Source organism: Thunnus thynnus, chromosome 23, assembly GCF_963924715.1.
Source record: "Thunnus thynnus chromosome 23, fThuThy2.1, whole genome shotgun sequence".
Classification (NCBI taxonomy): domain Eukaryota; kingdom Metazoa; phylum Chordata; class Actinopteri; order Scombriformes; family Scombridae; genus Thunnus; species Thunnus thynnus.
This window is the reverse complement of record NC_089539.1, coordinates 8,693,352-8,720,127: the sequence shown is the minus strand read 5'-3', so window position 1 is coordinate 8,720,127 and position 26,776 is coordinate 8,693,352. Positions and strand designations below refer to the sequence as shown.

Here is a 26,776-nt window from a genome sequence, read left to right as displayed (position 1 = left end):
CTCAGTACATATTTTTGATGTTGTATAGTATGAGGGTGTGTGCTCCCTACAGTGATACCATTGTATCAGTTGTCCATGTGAGTAAGTCTATTAAAGCCTGTTGAAAGTACTGAGGCGCCAAAGGTCATGACCTGGACCAGATTACATTGTCTCCTTTCATTGCCTGATATAGGAAACCCACTGTGACATATGTGTTGCATATAACTAAAACAATTTTAGCCTTTTTCATATTTGTACCAGGTTACATAGTTCTTCTGTGGACTGGGAACATTTCCTGACTTCTTTTCAAAACTCTTTGGATAAAGAAATTAAGATTATATCAGTTTTAAACTACACGCATCACACAGGGGACATTGCGTGAGGGTAACCTGACAGCAACACATTACCAAGTGTGTACAAGTAATTAACACTACACACTATAACGGCTGTGTGTGTGTGTGTGTGTGTGTATGTGTGTTTCCATGCATTCTTGAATGCAGCTGGGAGTTTATTGTGTACTGTATCTGAAAATCTTTCATTTTCTATATCTAATTGTGTGTGTGTCTGGACTAAGTGGGTTCGCTTGCGCCCTGTCTGCCAAACCACTGTGTTGCCGTGGCGACCTGAGGCCCCAGCTAACCGCCGTGTCTCATCTCGGCGACGGAAACACCTCCTTATCAAATGAGGGCGCAGAGACGATCCCAAAGGAAATCCGTCCACATTGAGACATCTGTACTTGTGTTAGCCTGGGCAAATCTCTTTCTTTCTGACAAAGCCTTAATCTCAACTTGTGACTGTGTGTTTGTGTGTGTGTGTGTGTGTGTGTATGTGTGAGCGTGCATGTGGATGGATGTGTGCTTCTCTGGGAGGATTGTAAGAAGGAAATCTGCTAGTGAGATGTTTTTTTGCACTTGTTATGTCCTCTCGCCCCTCCCTGCTGGTGAAAAAAAAAAAAAAAAATCCAATTGCAAGGTGGACAAAGCCGTTGATTTTGAGTGAGTCTGAACACAGTCGAACATATGGACGGCTAGATTGAAGCAGTGATAACAGCACTGAGGACATTATTCTCGGGCTAAACACACAAACGCGCGCGCACACACACACACCGTACACTCGCACGCACGCACACAAAGCGAGTAATAATGAAATCAGTGACGACAGCGGGGTCCGTTCTCCATGATAGAATTACACAGCTATTCTATTCTCCCTGTAGTGTCTAGCATATGGGGCAGCACGTTTGGCTGACAGGTGCAAATGTATTACACACACTCTGCCTAACCTTTAACCCATATTTTCCCATCATTCCCTGTGTGTGAGAGCGGTAAGTGAAAAAGATGTTCTTTTCCCCCGGTTAATATACATGAAAATATGTGTGTCAATGCAGCTGTTTATGTGTGTGTGTGTGTGTGTGAGCATGTGCGTCATATTTTATGATAATGCGTGTCAGGGAGCCGGGCGGCGGGGGGGGGGCAGGGAGGCAAGTTCAGCCTGTACCGAGGCCGAGCCCAACACTGGAGGTTAATGTGTTTCAGACAGGCAACTGAGAGGACGCCCGCGCAAGCTCTTAACCCCAGGGAGAGGGGGGCCCCAAAGCCCACGTGGATCCGAGTGGAAGTATGTGAGGTCTGGTCGTGTATGTTTGTCTGCGTGGGTGGGGGGGCAGGCGGGGGGGGGGAGTTGGAAGGAGAAAGTGAGCGTATGAGCGGTGATCCTGCGGGTCAGGATTACCGAGCGATAGGCCACTTATTCTAAATATGCAGACAGGAAAAGGACCAAAGTCAGACTCATCCTCCTCTTAAGTGGGATAACAGATGTTGACTCAGTTTTTTACTGTTTTCCCTCTCTGTTTTTGTGTGTGTGTGTGTGTGTGTGTGTGTGTGATCTCTGTTCTGCTTTCTTGCTTCTTCACTGTTTGGCTTCCAGATTTACGACACGGTTGCAGAGCAAACAAGCAGACCACTTTCTCGAACTTACTGTATGAATGCATATACTGACCCTTTAAACCTGCGTGGCTTAAAATTGTCAGAGACCCAATCGAATTGTCTTGATTCGATTTGGATGCCCATTTTTCATCATTCTAAAGCTTAGTCTAAGTCTGGTTCCATCTCAAAATGAGAAAAAACAACCAAAAAAAAATCTAATTGTCAACTGTCACCGATTCTTATTTGAAATTTGTAGCATAAAAACATGCTTGGCTCGTAGCTGCGAACCTCAGCTTTGACGTACATCGCTGCTTGTGGCAGGAAAACAGAGCCGGATCCTTATTTTTCTTTTGTGTCGTACAGCTAGCCAATCACAGCCCTCGATGAAACAAAACAGGGCATTGGTTTTAAAATTCAAGTGAAATTTTGTGACTTTTGAACCAGGGTGAGTCAAGAGAAGGCTCTGTCTCAAAACGCTTCCTTCTTTGTGTGTTCGGGCGCATGTGTTAAGACAGGACAAAACACAATCATCATGTTGATCATGAAGATGACCAAACAGTCAAATCACATTCTGCCTCTGTGTCATCTCTGACTTCAACCCCGTTTACTTCCCGTAGCAGGACGGAGCCGAAGGCCAGGGTTACTCTTGTCGATTCTGTGTGATTTTTGAGCTCTGATCATGAAGATCTGTTTTTATGAGATCACTTCACTGTCCAAACTTTGGCTGAAAGTGACAGCTGTGCACCCCCTACCCCACAACCCCCCCTCCACCCCCTCGCCCCCTGTGGCAGTGTTTGTGGTCTTGTATAGCTCAGTGGGCAGTGCGTGATGTGAACACTGTCAGCAATGAAGGATTTATTCCCACTGGGACCACCCAAGTGAAAAGGAAAACTGCATGTTTTGCTGCCATAAATCATCAATACGTGATATTCAAACAGTTCCAGTAGTTGTTGTAATTAACTGTATATATTTGGCCCATAAATCTGCCTCATCCATATGAGAATCTCTCTACTTTTTCAACCAAACCTAACACTTGTATGAAGCCAGCTAGTTCCCCTCCTCCCTCTTCCCCCCCTCTCTTATTCCTTCAGTCCCTCTTAGAGTGAGTGGACACTTATTAATACTAATGCTGTCTTACCTGGAGCTGTAGGGGTCCCAAGCCTGGTGTGGCAGCAGCAGCAGCAGCCATTGTTGTGGGGATGAGCTGGAGAGGGTAAGGGTCACCTGAAGAAAACAATAGATCACATATTTTTAGCATTTTAACTCTATTATATTCATATCAAATCAAAATCAGTGATTGGTTGAGGTGCATTTTTACACACCAGTGTCACATGACATTTAGAATTAACCAGAGCAAGTTAAAATGATCAAAATAAACAATCCTTCCTTTCTATCTCCATCCATTTCTGTCTGCATGTGCATCCCCTCCCTTTCCCTTCACCCTGTTTTTTCTTATCCCTCTCATCCCACCTTCGTCCCTCACTTTCCCCTCGCCTCACCCCCATCAACCCCCCTCCCACCACCACCTGAGTCCCTCTTTGCAGCTGTTAAAGCCGTCCTTTGTGTGCGCTGCCGGTAGGGCCTTAATGAAAAGCCTGATTGTGTGTCCTCCTCCTTAATACCCCCTGACAAAGAGCAGCGAGGTGAGGGGATTCTGATAAAGCCGGCCCCAGCGCCGTAATTAAGAGCCGCCACTGCCGATTGCTGCTCTCTCCTCTCTCTTTTTTTTTTTTTTCTCTCTCTCTCTCTCTCTCTCTCTCTCTCTCTCTCAACTGTCTGTTCTCCTGCTTTGTTGGGAGAGTGCTGCTTTCAGTCTCCTACTTTCTGCTTTCCTTCTTGTTGTCATCTTTCTCTCTTCACGAGCTACTCTCCACCTCTCTGTCTCCGTCTCTCCCACCCAACGCCCCCCCCCCTCTGTCAGGGATGATAAATCAAGAGATAGATGGACGACCAGGGCGGAGGAGATGACAGAAGTGCAGGGAGAAAGAAACAGAGGAAAAGGACGAGTGTGGATTATTAGTGACCAGGTGCAGATAGGCCGCGCTGTAATTACTCCGAGAGAAAGAAAAGGGGAGAGAGAAAGGTCAGAGATGAGGGGAGGAGGAGGGGGAGGGTGGTGGCAGATAGAGGAGAGGAAATATGAAGTAAATTTGAATTTGTCCAGAATTAAGTAATACTGACTAGAAAGTGCTTGTTTACAGTACTGGTTTGCATTTGGACATGCCCACTAACCAAAATACAGTACATGGAGGTCAGACTATCACACAGAGCAGACTTCATTCTTCATGAAGACTTGGGAATGTTCTCAGGGCTTGACCTTGCATTTCTGACCTGAACCTTCAGCACAGCGGTCAGCCTCTTGGCTGGATCAGGACCTTCTATTGTGTGTATGTGCCCATGTAAATGAGTGTGAGTGTACATGTGTCCTAGCTTGGCATAAGCCAGACTTTCCTTCCGACATATTTTCCCATATAACTTGGTTCTTAAAAAAAAACCCAAAGCTGAGACATACTTTTCTCCAATGGGGAGGGAGGGCAGGAGGGATTAAAGAATTATTTCAGGACTGTGTATTCTAGGAGATGGGTCTTTCCTCCTCGCTCCCTAGACAAACATGAGCTGGGTGGATATTTATGCTCCTCCTGGGGGTCGCTGTAACAAAAGGGAGAAGGACGGAGGAAAGCAAACATGTTGCTCTTGGCTTGGGGACAGCGACCTCGGCGGATGAGGCTGAGATTTCTCACTGGCAAACAGACTAAAGACGGGAGACGGATCCAGGGAAGCGAGATGCAAAAACGTCATCAGTTTAACGTGGGTGTGGATTTTTACTTTTTCAAATGCTTAAATGCATTTCAGCATCATCTTTGAAGCATTTAAAAATTACATGACATGCACAGTAGTGCAAAGGTCACATTTGAAAAAAAACACATGCATTTAGGAATCGACCATGTAAATCTTAGTAAAAATCAGGTTTTTCATTTTTTTTCAACATGTCATACCTAAAAATGTAGCTCTATTTTGCACGTATTTAGTTTTTACTGTCCAAGATTGCTAACGAAAAGTTCTCACAAACCTTAACAGTCACATTTAGCTTGGACAATAGAAAAATTGTGTTACTGTTCAACAAGTGTTAAAACATGACAGCCACTGAGTGCAGACCTACATACACTCTGTGGATAAAATCTATTCATATCTTCAAAGCTATGAAGTGCCGTGAGAATATGTCAGAGCACAATGCTACACATGTCCTATTTAGAGCTACAGCACCAAACTACATCAACTCACAACAACTTTGAAAGTTGCCAGAGAGTTTTCTCAGGGGCGGCTCAGCCTGGCACAGCGTGCCAGTCTGGTTGGAGTTGGCGGAGGCAGTGAAAAGACAAGCCCACCACTTGACAGGGTATTTACGTGGGCAGTGGGCGTGGGTGAAGATGGCACTAATTAAAATGAAATGGACTTGTTTGGGAAGCTGTGAAACTCTAAAGGGGGGGGCGGCGAGGGGGGAGCAGGACTCATCACGCACTAGCTCGGGTTTGCGTGCACGCTCATATATCTGTGTCGAAGTATTTGTCTTTTTTTGTGTGTTTGCAGTACCACAAAGCCGTCTCTGGCTGCCTGGACGTTTGTGTGTGTGTGTGTGTGTGTGTTAGTGTGTGTGGGCTGTGTTGGAAACATGTTCTGGCTGCGTCCCGTGTTAATGTGAGGAGAACCTGGGGCAGGTCACATCACCACCCTCCCTCCCCCCATTCTGCTAACCCCCCCCACAGTGCATTTATTCCCAGCATCCCCTTGGCAAGCACCCACCCTTCTCTCTCCCTCTTTCTCTGTCTCTGTCTCTCTCTCTCTATCATGGTAAACAACACATTGCCACACAGCCGGAGCGTGATAGCCAAAAAAAAAAAAAAAAAGACCTGCAGGACGCCTGCATTTTGTTGCTTTTATATATCAAAAAATAGACAAGACAAAAGGAAGGAGCCAAAAGGACTGAGCGAGAGAGGGAGATAAAGAGAGAGAGATTGAGAGTGTAAACAGGAAGGGTGTATTTGGACTGGTTTTTCTATTAAGAGAGAGATGTTGTTGTAGGGGCGAGCTCGTCTTTTGGGAAACAATCTGACTCCTTGTGTGGGAAAACTCTGTTTCTACCTTGCTTGGTGAAAAACAATTGAATCATCACACATAAAAAAAACAAACTACTTATACTCTGAAATTGGCACCGATTTAGGAATGTATGTAAGTGTATGTGGATGTCACTCACTGCAGCCAGGCTTGTAGTTGAAGCCAGGGGGCATGAGGAAGCCTTGCTGGGCTGCAGCCGCCGCCAGAGTCCTCTGGTCCGGAGGAAAGACAGGAATCATCAGCGGAGGGAGCTGGCCCTGGACCTGCTGATGAATGAGGATAAAGTCAGGAGAAGGAAGTATGAGAGGGAGCGAGGAAGGAAGGATAGAGAGAGAGAAGATAAATAGGGAGAAGGAAACAGATATAATCATTACCATCCGTACACTTAACGCCTCTTTGAGTAACCAACCTACAGTGATAAACGACATAAACATGCACTCAAAACAATATACACAATGATGCTAAAAATAGTGATGTGTGTGTGTAACTGATCCCAGAAAAAGCCTTAAGTGCCATTCTGAAGACAGTTACGGTTACATCCGAATTACATCATTTCTCACAATCATATGCATTCAGGCTCATATACATATATTCATGTAATATATATAGAACACACATATGACATCAGTCTACATAGACACCAATGAAGCCACACACACACACACACACACACACACACACACACACACACACAGTGTAAACACTCCATCTTCTCGATTCAAAGACAAAAGCGAGTCATAAGGACAGTTCACTAAACTCTCACAACAGCTGGCCCTTTCCTTTTATTTGGAAGATGATGTTCTCTCCCTCCTCCCCAATCACCCCCCCACACCCCCCACCAACAACGCAAACACACACACACACACACGCAGACACAACCGTCTCCGCGCGCCCGTCGGCAGAGAGCCATACGACTTCACAAGGTTTCCAGGATTTTAAAAGGAGAAGCAGAAAAAAGCTCCTCCGATGGGTGGCTTTGGCAGGAGAGAGAGAAAGAGAGAGAGGGAGACAGAAAGAGAGAGAGAAGTAGGAGACAGATGGTTGCACTAAACAGCGTTCTGCCAAAAACAACACACAAAGACTTGCGTGTGATGGACTGACTGACAGTTTGAGAGGAAAGATGGGAGAAGATGAGGAGAGAGGAAGTGAGGAGGAGGAGGAGGAGAGTGGAAAAAAGGTGAGAGAGGGAGGATAACAAGGCATCTTATCTCGCTCAAAAAGCTGAAGGATATTGCAGGTATGAAAAGAAAAAGTAGAAGAAGAGAGCCTTCATCACTTCTTCTCTTTTTCAGTACATTGATTTTTACATCTCAGTTGGATAAAACACATTTCTTGCCACATTTTTTGAAAATTTAATAATCTCACCAATTTGACTTTGGTTAAATAAGTGGTGTCTGCAGAGTATTTGTCCGATGTTGACATCATCAGTGTTACTCAGACTTTTTGAAAGCTCCCTCAGAAGACACAGAAGACGCCTCAAGACGAGTAAACTGAACTTCATGTGTAAAATCAGTGGAATGCCCCTTTAAATCAAATCCCTGGTAGGGGCTTTAGGGCCTTTTGACCCGTCCTCCTGATTGCAAAGCACTTTGTCCGTTCCATCCCTCTTTACAACTCGTCTCCCCCTTCTTCCGTCTCTCTTACTTGCCAGGAGGGCGGAGGAGTAATGGCTGAATAGGATAATAGGCAGGTGAAAGCTGTTTGATGTGGAAAATTGATCTGGAATGATGGAAATGGCTAGAGATGGCTGCACAATCATAAGGATGCGGTGGTGCGGCGGTACAATCAGGTAATATCTCAGTGATATGGCCACTTGAAGCGGTTAGTGCTTGAGACAGGTAAAGAGAGAGAGAGAGAGAGAGGCTGCCTGTGTGTGTATACTCAAGTTTCCCTGGGCGTATGCATGCTTGTCTACAGTGAATACCTGTGTGTGTGTGTGTCTGCGTGTGTGTGTTTGCTTCCTCCCCCTCCTCCCGCTCCCGTGTGTCGGCATGCGGCAGCCAGCAGCACTGTAATCAAACTATCACAGCGCAGGGGAATAGCGCTCTCTTCAAGCGGCTCCTGTTTCCCCCCTTTACACCAAAAACAATAATTACTCCACCATTTTGGTTAACCATAAACCGCCGTGCTGCCTGCGCCGCGCGATCAGAAGGGAGAGGCGTTCCAGCGCGACGCTCGGACAGGACCCCCGCGGGGACGAATCACAGACAGAACAGTTCCGCTTTGCCTTTCAGGCCTAATTGGACATATGCTGGAGTGGAGCTGGCTAGCAGTGCTGTAATGTACCGTAGGGAGGAGAGAAGAGGAGAGGAGAGGAAACAAGAGAGGAGAGGAGTCTGTGGCAGCTGTAATACATACTGTACATAGACACACTGGCACATATACTACATGACGTCTGTGTGTGTGTGTGTGTGTGTGTGTGTGTGCGCGCACATGGCTTTGCTTTCTTTCCTTGCGACTGAAAATGAAAATATCACACTAGATCCTTAATAGCATCCCCGGCTTCTCCTCTCTATCTCTGCCTCTCTTTCTATCTCATAACAAAAAGCCTGCGCACAATAGGAAGACATTAATCAGCCTACAGAACTGTTGCACAATACATGTAAGTCTCCACAATGGGATAAGAAGATCAAGCAGTAGAAAAAAGAAAAAAAAAGAAGAAGAAAATGTGATGAGAAAGGCACAATGAAATGAGAAATATTCACATAGAAAAAGAGAGTGAGACAGAGAGTGGTTCATGGAGAATCATTCCCTCACATATGGTGCTGTTATAATAGTTGAGTTAGATATGTGTGTAACAGCTGCTGAGCTGCTGAGCGGCACCACTAGAGCCTCGCATGCTCACTGGCACACACACACACACACACGCTGACCTTCGAAGGGTAATTCACACAAACACACACGTATGAGGCAGAAAACATGGGTCAGCGCGAGTTGAGGCTAACAGGGAGAAACAAAGGACTCCAAAAAAACTACAAAACGTGTTTGTTCACAAGCGGATCATATGATATTAGAGGTGATCAGTCCCTCGTTGACCGCGGCCCCCCGTGCATTCCTTCTCATTTACGTTCCTTCACCATCTACAAAATGACTTAATCTGATGTTTCTCCTTATATTGGATATGCAATAATGCAATACCTTAAAGTGGATTATGACCCTCGTGATCATAATGTAAACTTTGAAACCAAGAAGAAGAAATGAGAGGGAGAGAGAGCTCTCCCAAATCAGAGAATCAGAGACAAAGCGAGGAACTAACAGGAGGAAAGAAAAGCCTGTGAGAGAAAGTGAGGTTGAGAGAAACACAGAGAGAGGCAAAGTGAGAGCGAGGCCAGATCTATCAGACAATCTCCAGATCCCACATAAAGGAAAAAGGCACATCTGAAACAGCAGGCGCTTTGGGGAATAATGCACTCCTCAGCTTCTCTTTCACATCAGGCCCAAAGCGAACATGAAAACCTACAACACACACAGACAAAACATCACGCTTGCTGCTACTGTAGACTGCCGACGTGGAGAATAAGGGGGCTTCGCTTTTTATCTGCGAACCCCTCCTCCACATCCAACAAAGAAACCTGAAACAAACAAAACTGGAACTCATTTGAGAAAAAAAAAAAAAAGAAAGAAAATTCTCTAATCAGTGATAACTGAATGCAAAACAAAGAAAAATACTCTGAGCAGAAAAAAAAAAAAAGAATATATAAAGATAAAGTGTGAAACTTTTTCCTGAGAACTTTCACAGGGGCAAAGAGGACAGAAAGAAAGAGAGAAGTCGACAATTCACCCTGGCGAGAGAACTTCTCAGGAAATAAACAGCAGATAGAGAGAACAGAATGAACAAGAGAGAGAGAAAGAGTGAGAGGAAGAGAGACGGAGAGGGGAGCAAGAGTTGGATAATTGGCAGCGAGTCGAGGCTGCGTTCACCACGCGCCAGGCGGCACAGCTTGAACTTAAAGCGCCGCTGCGGCATAATGAAGATGTGGCCGCTAATTAACATATGGGGTGCGAAACAGGTTGGTTGGCACGCAGTGCGCTAAAAACTCCAAGGTAAAGTTATTATTGGGGAGTAATTAGCTCTATGAAGTTAATGCGCCGAACAATAGCTGCCAGCGCCGCACAATATGGCTCGCATCTGAGCGCGCGAAAAAATAGCCCCCGCTAAAGTGCGAGTCCCACAGCTAAAATCTGTTGGCGACCATATGCTCCGGCAATTAATGCAAGACCTGGATGACCTATTGCTGAAGAGGGGATGTGCGAGCGATAGAACCAATAATTAATTTGGAGAGAGAGAGAGAGACACATAGAAAGAGGGAGAGATAGCTGCCTCTTAATATTAGTCCATTAACTTTCTATGGACAAGGGCTATTAGAGGCCAGCCTGCTGTGAATGTAGGGGCACGGGCTCGTGTGGCAGCGGCACACAAACACAGGTACATCTGTGTGTGTGTGTGTGTGTGTGTGTGTGGATACTAGGGAGAAAGCATGTGAGGAAGGGTGGGTCTCAGTGGGAATGGCTGGTTGGTTGTGGTCCAGTTCATGAGTGCATGTGTGTCTGTGTGTATGTGTATGTGCGTGCGCATAAACACATACAGTGTGTAAGGAAAACACAAATTACACTGGTTGCGGTGTAATGGGAGTGATTAAACAATTACACAGGCAATTGGGTTAGCCGCTCCTATGCACAGAGTACAGAGGTGTGTGTGTGTGTTAGTGTGTGTGTGCGCGCATGTATGTGGTATACTGTAAATGTGTGAAAATGAATGAAAAGCATGCTTTCTAGTGTTTTTACTTTTGTTTCCCCTTCAGAGTGAGCAGCATCTGATGCGGATAGAGACCGAGCTTGTGACCGCATCAGGTATTACACTTGGAGGGGTGTGTGTGTGTGTGTGTGTATGTGTGTCTATGTGATTGAGTTACCAATGTGGGTTAGCCTTAATAGAGAGCTTGTTAGCTGCTGTCGCCGGCGCGTCTGGCCTCTCTTAAACCAGTCAAAGCATCAGGTGGCTTTACTCATTTTCTGATTCTTTCTCACTTTCTCTTCTTCTGTGTCTGCTTCGCCGTCTCCCACCTATAGCAACGCTGGTGCTTGATGAGATGAAAGACAGCACACAGAGGTAGAGGTGGAGGAGTTGACACACACTTGACAGCGTATGTGTGTGTGTGTGTGTGTGTGTTTTGGTTGAGTGAGTTTTGATTCATTAGGCAGGACACACTCGTGTCCCCTCATCCCTCTGTTCCAATATACATTGTGTATGTGTGTGAGTCTTGCTTCTATTCTATGAAAATGTGTGCACGTTCTCAAGGTAAGCCCTGAGCCGCTTGGCAGGTGAGCTCCTTTCATCCCTGTCGCGCTTCCCCGCACAGCAGCAACAGTCGTCCCCGGCAACACCGGGGGGAGCCTCAGAGACAAGTCGTTTAATTAGAATGAGAGAAGACGAGAGGGAAAGCAAAGGCAAGTTTGAGGAAATGTGCTCACCCCTTCGAGCTTAACAAGAAGGCCCCTAGCAGGGGGTAGAGAAGCGTGTGTGTGTGTGTGTGTGTTTTGTGTGTCTGCATGTCTTTATGTGCACACATGTTCTTGTTTTGTAATTCTTGTGAGAGTAAGTTCTGTTCTACCCTGAGATTGAACACTTTTTGGCAAAGTTAGGGTCACTTTTCTTGATCCTTACTTAACCTGGGGGACAAATTTAGGGTTTCAGGTTTAAGATTATGAGCAGTTGTGGTTAATGTTAAGGATAATTTAAGGTCAGGACTTGGATTTTAGGGTTAAGATTGGAGGTTTATAGTTTAAGGTTAAGGTTAGTTTAAGGTCAGGATGTGGATTTTAGGGTTAAGCCAGTGTTAGGGTGGATAAAAAAAACAGTAAAACAATGTAAATGTGTGTGTCTGTCAAAATAAATGGATCATAATTGATGCTAATTCATGGATAATTCCAGGTAGAATCAATTAGTCCGAGCAAGAAAGTAGCCAATCACTGATTTCTGAACACTAATGAGTGTTAACACAATGAAAGCGTGCGTCCGCGTGTAAGTATACTGTAAGTCATTAGCGTGTGTTGCTGTTATGCCTGCCTCTTTAAATGAACCGTCGGCTCACACCACGTTCGGCGAGTGCCGTTGGCCTACATAGTGGACGCTAACACGCATATTGCTAGCTTGATTTGGGTTTCAGGGTGAGAGGGAAAAAAAAAAAAAGAAGAAAAAGGAAACCGGACGAGAGGACAATAAATAATTTGTCCTCCTTTCATGAGGGATGTGTGTCACTCTCCTCTCTTTTTCATGAGCTTGATTATTCGTTTCATTTCATCACCTCTTCCAAGTGGACGGTTGAAAGCATTCTTCACAGGCCTTTGGGGGTTTGGGCCTAACAAAGCCAAGGACGCAGACACACACACACACGCACACACACACACACACATGAACACGAAGGGGACAGCTGAACTCAGCCTCGTTAGGGGGAAATGCAATCACAAGGGGCTTATCATACAGACACAAAACACACACACGGACACACACACCCCAACATACTGAACCTGGTGCCCTCTCTCTGGCAGGCCATTGTATTGTGGGATTGTGCGGACAATCTCTTCATGAATGATTAAGCAGTGTATTTCTCGACCAAGTCTTTGATGATGAGTGTGTGTTTGATCATCAGGCAGAGTGTGCAGCGCTCTCTGTGACTGCTCTGCGATACGTGCGCGCGCGAGGGAGCGAAGGCGTATATTTCGTATGTTTGTCCGTGTTTGTGCATACTTTGATGTGTACACATGTATGTATGTGTGTGTGTGTGTGTTTTGCTCTCCTGCGATGAGCCCCTGTTGATTGTGTCCCTCTCTTAACGAGGCTGCCTACAGCTGCCCCTGCTTGTGAGAAACTATTGTTGGTCCCGTTCAATGGAGAGACGCTTGTTTGGGAAAAGGTTGCAAAGTCATGGGAAAAGAGAGCTTTGTCTCGGCGGGGTCGTGAGGGAGTGAATCATGAGCGGACGTGTTTATAGCTTAACACACACAGCTGCGGTGAACGCACACGCACATACACATGGATGAAGAAGAACGGACGCTCGAGAACACACAGAGAAATCCTCAGAAACAAACATGTGCTCTCTCTCTCTCTTTTTTTTTTGTGTCAAAAGAGACAAAACGCGAACAATTCAGAATTTAACTTGCACAAAGCAAATAAACACAGCTGCTTTACACAAAATCTTGGACACACATAGACACACGTCCCACACACATGCTATCACAAGGTCTCTTATCACACAAACTGTGTATGGCTAAACTCTCGGGGGAAAGGGAATGTGTGTGTGTGTGTGTGTGTGTGTGTTCCTTCTTGGACAGGGTGTCTCTTTATGATACAAAGCCTGGCTTTCTAAGCTCAAAATTCAGTGTCATCTGCCTTTACAAAGGCCTGGGCTTTTCGTTCCAAGCCACCTGGACCAATATAAAGACTCCAGTGTAGCACCCAAAAGGACAATACTTCCATTTTTAAGTGTTTCATATATATACCCACCAATTTACTCTTGAGAGTAAGACACAGATTCACATTCAGAAGGTCTTTTTAGTTGATTTACTTTGCAATATTTCATGTTTTTTATTTTACTTTATAGGCTATTTAAGGTTATTTATAAGGCCATTCTTGGTCTGCTTGCATCTTACTTCAGATTTACATCCTTCAGAAAAGTATGGGAAGTTATTGTCTTCGCTCTCAGGACTTCTTCCTACTACTTGTCCCTAAAGTTTGTACTGAACTGGGGAAAAAGGGCGTTTAATTATGATGCTACCTCTGCTTTGAATCAGCTGCTAAACTACCTGAATCATCAGGAGTTGGTCTCACTGGATGCATTTAAAGTAATTCTAAATGACTTGCAGACAGGCACATCTGGCTGTTGATGACTTGCAACGAATACTGATGAATGTTTTTTTTTTAAATATTCTATGATTCTGTAATTTATTCTTAATTTTCATTGTAAATTGTTATATGTTTTTTATGTCTGCAACCCTGTTGATTGTGCCTGTCTGCTTGTCTTGGCCAGGTCGCTCTTGTAAGAGATTTTTCATCTCAATGAGACTTTTCCTGATTAAACAAAGGTTAAATAAATAAAACATCCCACACCATTAGATTTGCTCAACGTCATCATAACAAAGAGGCTCCTAACAAAGAGTCACTTGAGTTTGCATTTCCTGTGAAGGCAGTACTTCTGGAGAAGTCAGTTTATACAAATTTCACTTTCCAGTGTTGTAAAATCTTTCCTCATAATAGCATGTGCAGTGGTTTTGCATCCGAAAAGCATTTAAAATCATGGATCCGTTACTCAAAGTGGAATTCCTTGATAGCATATCAGTGTGTTACTGGTACATGAAACACCTCACTGACGTAGCCCGTTGCATATTTTTAGGGGATGTGATGAGACATTTTTTTGCCTGTGAGATGAAGTTTAAATAAAAGATTAACCAATTTCAGCTTTTTTTGTTCTAAGCTTCTTCCCGAGCCAGTCTACAGCACTGCTCTATCTGTGGAAACAACTTCACAATCACTCAGACACAATGGAATAAACATCAGCGAAGCCCCCTACACGGACAGTTTGGCGAACAAACTTTGATTTTTTAAAATAAAATAAAGGTTTAAAACACACATACTGCCACCAGCCAGCACACTGCTTCTGATTTCTCCAAGCAGACTGACCACTTTTATGTGATTGCATATGTTGTGTGTGTGTGTGTGTGAGAGAGAGAGAGAGGGAGGGAGGAGGGGCTTTTATAAAACAACGCTGATTCAGCCTCCAAATGCTGATGGCTGAGCAAAGAAAATCTGCAACAATCACAATCATAAAAATTGCCTTTTGTGGGGCCTTGCAGACACACACACACATACACACACATACACACATTGAAAGATGCATAAACTCACATACATACACACACATATCATCAACACGTGGATGGACACACACACACACGAAACGGCCTCACCTGGATTTGCTGCTGCAGGAGGTTGATTTTGTGTTGCTGCTGCAGGAGCTGCTGCTGTTGCCGGGCAATCTGAGGACACAACACACAACATGTTATTAGAATATATATATATATATATATATATATATATATATATATATATATATATATATATATATATATATATATATATTTATATATATATATATACGTATACAGTGTGTGTGCGTGCATGTGTGTGCAGCGTGTGTGCAATGCCTCTGGGAGACGCGACACAGCTGCAGGTCTCTGAGGCCCCAGTTGCACGACAGAGGGTCGATGCCCTGATATGAAATATTAAAGACCTCATCTCATCTGGGCTCAGCTCACAGCCAATTGGACAACACTATCACACCGACACACTTACTGACATGTAAACAAGTCTTACTGACATGTGAAAATAGTGCATTCAGAGAATTATCTGTCATGTTGCTTTTTCTGTCAATTAGCAAAATTAAATATTGTAGAACTAGAACTTGTCTGAATGAGGTCTTCATGTGTTTTTTTCTTCCAGTTTCTCTTTGACTGAAGGATCACCGTCAGGTTGAAATAATTATGTGAACTTTTGGGTTTTTAAAATTCTTTCAACCTGTTTATCAAGTCAAAATTGAGGCAGGTTTTTTTCTTCAATAGACTTCAATAGACTTGACATGCTGTTAACCTAAAAAAAACATTTTCATTTTAGTCATTTCCAAGTTCTTTAATGATGTCTTATTTAAAATCTAATCTATTACTCATCATCAATTCATCACATCTTGCAATGATTACTTTAGTTGCTTGTAATGTCACAGTACTCACATTTCAAGCTTACACTTTTTGCTTTCATTTTTCATTGTTCTGCATGAAAGCATCAGCTACATGCCTAAAATGTAATTAACTTCTCAACAGAAACTCTCCAGTGGCTCATAGAGTAGAGCAGAAACACTGATGTGTGCGGAATCCACGTACAGACAGACTCAGTCCGTGTGCACTGGTGAGAGATGCAGCCAACAGCACTGTAAGGCATTGTGTTTGTCACAGGTGATTTGTCCTTACAGCTGTGTTTCTCTCTGTGTGTGTGTGTGTGTGAGTACCTCATTCTCTTTGTAAACCCAAGCTTACCAGAAGCTAAAAAGCACAACAAATAGGGAAACCCTTCTCTATGCAAATACCTGGCAGACTCTCGCCTGGGAGCTTGGTGTGTGTGTGTGTGTGTGTCTGAGCTACATCCGCTCCAACACTACATACCCTCACCTCATTCCTGTGCAGTGTCCCTGTGTTCAAGCTGCCAAAGGCGCATGTCTCTGGCTGTGTGAATACTATATGAGATGTATGTGTGTGTGTGTGTGTGTGTGTGTGTGTGTTTATGTATGTGAGAGAGCGAAGGGGGGGGTGGAAGAGAGAAAGATCCTGCGTGATTTGTTGCTTCGACCACACCTTCTGTTTTAAACTTTAGATGATGACCATTTGTGATTTTTAGTTGTGTTTGTGCATTTGTGTGTCTGCACAATGACATACCAGTGTGTGTGTGTGTCTGTGTGTGTACCTATAGCTTGAAATTCCACATCAATCATCGTCCAATCATGTGCTTTTTGTTTACTGTTTACTGGCCAGACACGACATATGTGCAGGATATTTTCTTGGTGGCATTACTGCAGGGGATTATATGTATTTTTTTTTTTTTTAAAATCAACCTATGAAGTTTATATTTTGGAATATGGTGGATTATCCAAAGAATAAAGACATTCACGGATTTGAGCATATCATTAAAAAGCACTGATCTGATTTCAAATAAGTACCAAATACTGCAGGTCATTTTTCTCATGACTAAATGACCTGCGACCGTAAGAAGGATCGGGACTTCTTGCAGCATAGCCATATAGTACAGAGCATTTCCAGATGAAGCCCTTGACATGCAGCGTGCTCCCGTACTGTACCTGGTCCTGCTGCTGCTTGGCCAGCTCCATCTGCTGCCTCTGCTTCTCCATCTGCGAGGCAGCCAGCTTCTTCTGCTCCTCGTGGGCCGCCAGGAGCTGCTCCCTCAGGCTGCTCAACTGGCCAATCATGCCCATAAGCTGGCGCTCTTTCTCCGCCAGGCTGTCTGGGGTACCTAGGGCAAGAGAGGGGGGAAGAGGGGGGGGGTCAAAGGTGAGACGGTAGCTGCTTTGAAGAAGAGTGCAAGACTCGGCTGAGGTTACGCTATGAAACTGCTTTCCTCATTTGAAAGGAGAGTTCCAGGTTTTTTTTTTAAGATGTCTGCTTATAGTACACTCAGAAAGTCTGATTTTGCAAAGAGAAACTGTGAAGCAGTTGAAAGTTGTTGCAGTTGAAAACATTTTTTCTACAGTTAATATTAAAATTGATGCTCAAGCAGAATATGTTTCGGCTGCAAGAATATCACAATATCACAACGTACAGCAAACTGCAAACAGGGTTTCACTAGAAAAGATGCATTCTGAAAGGTAAAGATGTGAATTCACATAAAATAAGAAGCAGACGAGCTTGGAAATAGTACAAAATGTGAAGCTGGGATGTCATGCCGTGTTCTTCTTTCTTGTGAAATTTTCATGGCTATCCGGAGGCCAGAAAGGATGGTGGGGGTGAGGTTAGAGGTCAGAGGCATGAGGCAGAGGAATGGAGATGCAAGGAACAACAAAGCCATGTATAGCTATCCATGGCTTGTTGGTCAACCTAATATATGACTGGTTAGGGGCTTTGGACGATAGGAGGGGTCATGTCAACGGAAGGTGCGCTTTTGGCAAGTGGATATGTGTGCTGCAGAGTTGTAAAACCAGATGTTGACTCAGTTTCCTGGGCACACAAAGCCAGGAGTGATTACTCAGACCACATCCATCACTGCCTTTATTGCCTCATTGAAATAAAAAAAAATAAAAAAATCTGGCAGTGCAAACATTTGTAAACAGGCAAAATGTGGTGGCAAAACAAATGCCAGACTCATATGTTTAACGAACAAAATAAATCTCCAGCCAGGTTTGAAAATGTACATTTCTCACTTAAACCTAAAGTAAAATCCAAATTTATTTGACTGGCACTGATTTATGGGTAAATTTGAGGATTGGTCTGAAGCTATCAAGCTTTATTTAGAGCAAATGTGTGTGTGTGAGAGAGTGTGTATGTGTGTGTGTGAGAGAGTGTGTGTTTGTGTGGAGGGGGGGTGAAAAAGAGTGGAAAAAAGAGAGAAAGAGAGTGTGTCTGGTCTGTGTTTACCCTGCAGTCAGCCAACCTCCTGCTCACATTTAGCATGGCCTGACCCTTGACCTCTCCGATCTTGACATACCAGCTCCATTACACACACACACACACACACATACACACACACACCACTCACACACACGTACACAATTACACATACACAAACACACTTCCACACAAGGCCTAAATCATTCAACAGGATGTAGTTAGAGAGAGGCACACTGAGGCACAATCAGTATGAGTGTGTGTGCTCATGTCTGGCCATATGTACCAATGTTTGCCTACATGCCTTTGTTGTGTGTGTGCGCGTGTGTGTGTGTGTGTGTGTGTGTGGAATACTACAATCCCCCATTGTTCTTCAGCTGCTACCTTTAACAGGGCCACATTCCTGCGCCAGTCAAACCAGATGAGGAAGAAAGAAGGAAAGAAAGAGAGGGAAACTAGAAGGAAAGAGGAACACAAGAGGGGTGAAAAGGGGGGAGCGAGAAGAAGGAAAGAAGGAGGAATGGAGAGAGTAAAGGCAAAGAGAGAAGCCACGGCTCCTGACCTGCCCTTTGACCGTTCGGGAAGGTGAGAGCCATCCATTTGTCCTCCCTGTTGGTAGCCGCCGCCTCATGCACACCCCCCGCCCCCTCCCCTCCCCTCTCCACCCACCCGGCTTCCACTGCCCACCGACACCCCCACCCCCGCCTCCCTCACTTCCCCCCGCACTCCATCCATCCGCCAACAATGAACAATAAAGGCAACTGTCGGGAGCACTGGCCGCTGGAAAAATAAACACGCCGCTGTCCTAACTCACAGACCCACCTTTGTAGAGCCAGAAAGAGAGAAACATGTGTGTGTGTGTGTGTGTGTGTGTGTGTGTGTGTGTGTGCGTGTATATAGCCAAAGCTTGACCAAGACAAGAAAGAGCCTTGTGTTAAAAACGTTGGCCTGTTCAAATGGGGGTGAAGGGGTGGGGAGGAAGGGGGCAAAGGGGTGAAGTGAGAGGGGAGAAAAAAAGGGCAGGGGGGTTGTAAAGGTGAAACGATGGATCAAAGGAGTCTTTCTTTGAGGGGTTTCCTTGTTGGGGTTAACCCCCCTACCCCCCCCCCCACTTACTCGCACACACATCCACGCACATGCACAAATGCAAACACAGTAAAATCTGGTACTTTTGTGCCAAACTGTGTGTACGTGTGCGCTGAGGTGGAAGAACATTCCTTTAACCAGCAGTCTGGATAGTTAGGTGTGCGAAAAACGAAGACAACCGGGCTATTCTTTTTTTTTTTTTTGCACAAGCTGTTCTCAATCCCCCCTCCCCCCCCACCACCCCCCTCAGCTGTGGATCTTTTATCAGTAAACCAGAGCTTTTGCAGGCGGAGAAGAATCCAAGAACACAACACGCTTCCTAACTGAGACGAGATTTAGAAACTCTCCTACGTGGACGTGAGCTGCCCTGTATCTCCCCTCTCTTTCCTTCCCGTCTAGAAGGCTTTCAGAATTTCTGCGGTGACCCCATAAATCAGCTCGCGTCGGCTTGTTTCCTCAGCTGCTGCGAGGCAGGCAGGTGGATCGATAACTGGTTTCCTCCATCGGTTTACACACATTCCTCCTTAGGCAGATTGTTACGGACTCTGCTTACCTACAAACCCGCCGAACCAACACCGACTCCCTCTTTCCGGCGCGTGCACCCGCGCACGGCGTAATTAACCAATTTGTAACAATGTAATACTTGTCACCGTGTTTGCCGCGCTAATTAATGCCCCTGGCTGCATTGATAACTCCCCCCTGGTAAGGAGGGAGGAGTAGGGAAGAGATGGCCTAGGAGGGAAGAAGGGAGGTAGGGAGAGGAGGAGAAAGGATAAGACACTGACATAAGATGTGGGAGAGAAAAAGAGGAGAGAAAAGAGGGAGAAGGAAAGATATGATAGAAGAAGGGGAATGACAAGGGTACAAGAGGGGTAGATGGGAAAAGTGAAGACTTTTTAGAAAGTATAAGAAGTATATTTATATGAATTCATGTGAACAATAACCGAGAGGAGAACAGATTGGAGGAAGAGTTTCAGTGACCTGAGGTGTCTGTCATATATTTCTGATCACCACAGAACTTTATTTCAAATTGTAGTCAGAATTTCCAGATGAGAGACCAGATGTGTTCAGCAGTGATGCAAAGATATCTACTGTATATAACTGTATTTCTATTTGATGGGATGTTGCACCCATAAAAACCATGGTCACGTCTGCTTTCAGTACTGTATGTCCATCAGCACCTCACATGGCTTTTAATAATCATACTGTATATGTGAAACTGTCGTAGCGTGTGAAGAAGTGTGAGAGGCAATTTAAAGGGAAACCAAGAGTTTGAGAGATTAATCTTCCCGGTCACTCTTCACTTTCTATTGCATGATGTTAATGACACTATACTGTGGGGATATTTATTCTAGTGCTATGAGTTGTATGTGTGTGTGTGTGTGTGAGAGAGTATGTGTGTTTTGCTATGTGAACCACATGGGGCCTTTTACCAATGTCGCTTCTCAATAAGACCGACAGAGCAGGAGGCGGTGGCTCAAAATCACTTTGTTCCCCACAAAAAGCTCTTCAATGGAATTCGATGGGGGAAAAAAAAAAAGTCAAGGGATGCACTGACAAATGAGAACAGCGCACACACACACATACACACTCGCTGTGAACGCAAATTGGTGTACAGACACTTGACTTTCCATATATTTCTTGCTTTTTTTTCATAATCATAGGCACACACTCACACTTACAGACACACACTGTTATGTAAGCACCGTCTAAGACACACACACACACACACACTCAAAAAAAGATTGCACACACTCGACTGACACGGGCACACATGCACTTCCGCTGCACACATACACATACAAATGCACTCATACATACTCCTGATATTGCTCCCCAGCTGTTGGTGTGTGGTGCGCCAAGCGGGACGCCCCTACACAGAAATGTCAGCGCGGCGGGGAGCTGGGAAAAGGGGGTTTGATCAATGGAGCCCCCCTCTCGACGGCCACGCCGCTCCGCAAGGCTCTTTGATTACATATTGCTTTGCTTCCTAATGAAGCTCAATTACTGGAGGAGAACGGCGACTTTGCCCTGGAGTTACAGGGAATAATAGCCGGTCTCTTCCACCTCTCTCTGTTTCTCTCACATCTTTTTCTCTCATTTTCTCTTTCTCTCTGGCTGATTCTTGCTCTCGCATATTATTCACATCGCAGTTCTCTTATTCCCTTTTTGTTTTCTGCCTCCAGCCCCTCCGTCGTCCTGCTCTGTCTGTCTCACTCGCGGATGTTACGAAGGGTTGGTGTGGATAAAATGGGTGATTAACCACCGAGATTAACACAAAGCTGGTAGACTAGCAGGGACGTCATTGACTTTTTGACATGTTGGTCAAACATGAGACGAAGCGGCCGGCTCGGATCGGTTCAGGGCAGCTCAGTTCATTTGAGTCGAGTTTGGTCAATTTCAGTTTATTACGGTTCAATTTCACCCTTTGAACCATATGTTGTTTTTTCAAGTTTTTAACACACCAAATATCTGTTTATGTATGGTGTGTCAGTACTCCAGGGACATAAGAACTATGTAGACGGTATTCTTAGCTTTACTAATGTCAAAAAGTGTGCTGAAAATAGCACATTTTCATGGATTTTTACCACTCCTGTTGTTTTCTTTCACTTATATCCATTTGGGATGTTAATGTGGTGAGTTTTTGCCAGCAGGGTTCCCATCATGCTTTGAATGATGTTAACAGGAAGCAAAATGTTGCCATGGAGTCAGCTAGCTGTGAGCTATGTGCCGTTTTTTCAACCTATATTTCTTTACATTTTGTCAAATCTGCACCATGAAAACTCACACTGAGGTACTTGCAGTTTGTTTGCACCGTAACCTTGTATATAGACGACAACTACCTGGATTACTTTTGATACTGAAGAAGATATGTAAATTTCACGATTGTGAGGTTTGAAGAGGATTTCTGAGTTATATCTCAGTGGTCATCAGAGGTGTGCGAATTTTGCATCAATCAGGTTCAAAGGGTTCATTGAATTCCTCAGCTCGGTCCAGCTCATTATTTAGTCGTACCATACCTTTAATTTCTCCGATGTGCCCTGAGCCCATGGCCAAAAGTTTATCCTTCCAGTCCTTTGACAACAGCCTCTCAATGCTGGGGGCCTCTGTTTAAGGGAGGAGGGGGGAGCAGAGGAGAGAGAGAGAGAGAGAGGGATTCAGTTGGCTGGCCAACATGACAATAAAGCTCATTTAAAGTCCATTTGCTGTAATAAAGGCAGCGGCAGCTCAGCCTAATGGCCGCATCAGCAGGAGAGAGAGGGAGAGAGAGAAAGGTGGAAAGAGAGAAGCTGATAATCGAAAGAGAGGAAATCTGAAGAACAAAAACAAGTGAGCAAAAGGGAGAGAGTGAGAGAGCCAACGCAAGATAAAGAGAGAGACAAGTGGAGAAGAGAGGGAGAGAAAGAGAGAGGCTTTTTCCCTCTCACCTGCTGCTAGAGAATCATTAGCCCTGTGGGCCCTGAGACAAAGAGGGCCTTAATGCACCCGCCACAATGGACACATTATCAGCTAGCGCTTTGTTTTCAACACACACTCCACAGACCCTTACGCACACAAACACACACATGCGCGCACACACCCGCAGAATCACTAATTACAGTCCTAACTACGGCCTGCACTCACACACGGGTGTTCGCGCACACACACGGTGGCGGAAATGGAAAATGTCACACAAGAGAGCATGCACATGCAGAGATTGAATCCTAAAAGTGTGTACATATATGTACTGAAAGACACACACACACACACGCATGTACACACACAGACCTCAACGCAGTCACCCCAGACTGTTATCAACATGGACAAAGAGAAACGGGGGAAATGATCAGACAAAGGAAGACTGAAAGTGTGAAGCAGAGGAGAGAGAGAGAGAGAGAGAGGGGAGAGAGAGAGAGTATTTTATTTACCAGGAGCCATCTGCACTTGGGATGCGAAGCCTTGCTAAGGAAAGAGGTTTTACACTTTGAGTGGGGAGATTAACCCTATCAGCCAACGCAAACACACACACTTGAATGCACAAACACCCGCAAAACACAGCTACATGTGTGCACAACACATACACTTGAATGCACTCGTGTATATAACTGTACACACTGACGCATACGCACTGGCAACTGCTGACGGCAGGCGGAAAGTTTGTTTGTCCCCGGATTATTTTTTTTTTCCATAAACTAGAATGACAAGACTGATTTAAGGAAGAAAAAAAAAAAGTCTTAATCTCAGTGGTATGAGACAGCTTGCATGCACAAACAAACAAACACACACACACACACAACACACACACACACTAATGCTTTCCACAGAGAGAGAGAGAGGGATGTCCGGTGTGTTGAGTTGAACAGCTTATCACTGAACGTGCACACTTACACACACACACACACACCAGCCGTACTCAACAACAAATCAAAGCACTTTTATCCATCATCCAAACACAAAAAGCAGCGCTTTGCTTAAACTTCTTTCTTTCCTCTTCATCCCCCTTTTTTTCCTGTCTGTGATGGAGTGAATGTGGGGAGGATGAGGATGAGAAACCACCTGGAGATTTTCAGGATTTAAAATGACACACACACACACACACACACTCACATGATCACACACAAACAAGAGAGTTGAGACATACAAGCTCTGCTCAGACACACACACACCCACAAGCATTGCAGCATGTCCCACATACTGTACCTCAGCTTTTGTGTGTGTGTGTGTGTGTGTGTGTTTGAGGGCTGCAGCCTCCCTAGAGGCCTGAATCAGGTCCTTTCCTCTGACTTTAAGACTAGAGCACTCACGCTCTGCTGATTATAACAGGCACACATTCACACACACACACACACACACACACACAGGCAGCGGAAGCTCATTGCTGAACTTCAAGCCATTCCACCTCTCACTCTTTCTATTTCTCATCCCTTACTCTCGCCTTTTCAAATCCATCCAGCGTCCTTGGACTCTGACTGGTCTGTCCTTGCGTTTTTCCGCGCTGCCACTCAGCCAGTTAGTCAGCAACCGAGTTTCAGCGCCGTGTCCCTGATGTGCCCTAGCGCGCTCTGTGAGAAGCCGCCGTAGCCTTCGGGGAATAGGTTAGCGGACTATCACCAGAGGGGATGAAGGTAGGGCAAGAGATAGACAGAGAATCCGTTGTAAGAGGAGGGAGGAGGGAAAGAAAAACATGCGTAGAAAGGAAGAAAGAGTAGAAGAAAGAGTGTGCTCCTGTGTTTTTTTTCCCAGCCCGTGACAGCTGTCTCACCATCACCCCAACAGGTGCTATTAGCCCCTGGCGCTCCCTCTCTCCCCCTCTTTCTCTCCGTCTCTCACTCTCATCTCTCCCTCCAGCCCCCTCTCCCTCAACAATGACAGAGGCTTTTAAGCCAAAGAGCTTTGACAAGTGAGAGGGAACAACAAATGGCAGTGTCGCCTGTTCTCTTTCCATTGCACTCCCTCTCTGTCTCCATCTCCTAGTTATTATTTTTATTTATTAACAGGGCTGCAGCCATTGTCCCCAGTGACAGGCCGGGGCCACTTTAACTATTAATAAAAGCCAAGAGGCTCTTTCATTGTGCAGCGGATGGCAAAATGGGAGGAAATGGGCAAGGGGGAGTGGAGAGGAAGAGAAGAGAAGAGAAGCTTTTTGAGATATTGATTGATGTGGCGAACACTATGAGAAATGAACCCGCACTGTCACCCGTGATAAACTACAAACACACACACTATACAGAAACGAAGGGCACCGACGTACATACACAAACAGTTAAAAGGTCTGCGTGGACATCCTGAAACCATGACCTCACAAAAACGCCCTACCGGCTCCCTTGCATTAGTTTCTCATCATGGTTGTATGGGCATTAGAAAAACTCCCAATGTCAGAGTGCATTTCCTTGTTTTCATCTTTGCATCTTTATATAGAGTATGAAATATGGCCGCCATTACCTGAAACCGCACAACAATAACAATATGCCCGATGCAAATGAGTTCTTGAAAAGGCTCTTTCCACTCCTGTCACATTTGAGGATTTATTTGTTGCAGGCCAGCAGATGGAAATGCACCTGATTCGCATTTTATGTTCTGCAATATTTCAAGAGTTTTCAAAAAAAATGTGCTTGACAGTTGGATGGAAACATAGCAAGCATCCACTACTACTAATTATGGCCAAAAATCATATAATAAAGGAGGACAGCACAACACTTTCCATGAAAATCAAGAAGAGAAGCTACTCCCTGTTCTTCTGACGTATGGGATGCTGAGTGTGTGTGTGCGTGTGTGTGTGCATGTGTGCGTTTCGTGAGGTAAGCGGGTGGAGTTTGGTGCCCACGCAGGGGTGTGGGCCGCATATTTGAAGGGTGGGGTTTTGGCAACCGAAGGCGGGGGGAGGATACCCGACTCCCCCATTACAGAAACGAAGGGGTGAGAGAAATCAGCAGAAAACGGGGAGAGAGGAAGTATTCGGCTGCACAGGGTCGTAAAAGTGGGCTAACGTGTGTGTGTGTGTGTGTTTTTTTGTTACCTCATTGTAACCTTTTCCGGTATAAACACTGACCTCGTTGGGATCAGTAGTCCTCATGGGGACCAAAGCCTGATCCTAATGAGGCAAAACGTCATTTCTGAGGTCTTGGTTAAGGTTACGGTTAGGGATTGGCTTAGGCTGTCCACAATGAATGGAAGTCAATGCAATGCATTAACAAGGAGAGCTGAGCAAACTTGTGTGTGTGTGTGTGTGTGTACATGAAATCCCTTAAAATAGAGTTTTTCCCCTTCTTTTCCCCTTAAGCTTTAAGGTTGGAAAAGTCATCCTAATTTATATTGTCTGACAGTAGATTCTGTTTCAGCTTGTTTCAGCTGTTCATTGAAGCTATTAACACCAAGTGAAATATCACAACCCAGAGTTCTAATTGTTTTATGCATAATTTCTTACACATTTTCTCAAATTCACATTTTGTATCTTTTAAAGCTTTGGGACGTAGCCCTCCGATGGGTCAGAGAGGTGGTTTTAAAAACCGTCCTCTCTTGTTTTGACTGTCTGGTTTTGACCGAACGCTGTTGTATTTTCATGTGAAGGCGCATTAATTCATTTCAGGGTGACGTTGTGATTCCGATCCCGCACGGCTGAGAGGGATTCTGGGAAAAGCAGAGGGGGGAAAACGCTGACAATAACTCTGGAATCGTCGGCTATTATTTTGGCTCATTGGCTCAAACGGAGTCAAGCTGCTGCCCTGCAGCCGAGCCAAAACAACCCCGTCCACCTGCCGAGAGAGGGAGAGAGACAGAGAGAGAAACAGTGTGTGTGTGTGTGAGTGTGTGTGTGTGTGTGTGTGTGTGTGTGTGTGTGTGTGTGTGTTAGTGCAAGCCCCCATCCGGCTTTTGGATCCACAGTGAGCTTTTGGTTCAGAAGCTGCTGGAGAGAGAGAGAGAGAGAAAGATGGGAGGAGACTCAACCTCAGTCCAGCTCGCTTTGACCAGCCTCACAAACAATACCATCTCTCTCTCTCTCTCTCTCTCTCACTCACTTTCTATTTTTCACTCAGATG

The 26,776-nt window shown here is 45.0% G+C and overlaps 1 protein-coding gene and 1 long non-coding RNA gene across 19 annotated transcripts in view; one reads left to right on the top strand and one right to left on the bottom strand.

Annotated features, from left to right (window-relative positions):
• The window catches only part of sox5 (SRY-box transcription factor 5), a 271,640-nt gene that overhangs the window by 25,188 nt on the left and 219,676 nt on the right, over positions 1-26,776 (bottom strand). For 7 of the 9 annotated variants that reach the window (XM_067582514.1, XM_067582515.1, XM_067582518.1 and 4 more), the window contains 5 exons: positions 22,280-22,366; positions 16,913-17,085; positions 14,979-15,047; positions 6,154-6,280; positions 3,040-3,125 (listed from right to left, as the gene is read on the bottom strand). In XM_067582514.1, the coding sequence (XP_067438615.1) occupies positions 3,040-3,125; positions 6,154-6,280; positions 14,979-15,047; positions 16,913-17,085; positions 22,280-22,366 (542 nt within the window). The remainder of the gene's footprint in view (positions 1-3,039; positions 3,126-6,153; positions 6,281-14,978; positions 15,048-16,912; positions 17,086-22,279; positions 22,367-26,776) is intronic. The other 2 variants (XM_067582511.1, XM_067582513.1) reach the window with 1 other exon arrangement.
• LOC137176310 (uncharacterized) overlaps positions 1-26,776 on the top strand; it is a 275,304-nt gene that overhangs the window by 63,318 nt on the left and 185,210 nt on the right. The gene's annotated exons all lie outside the window — the stretch shown is intronic.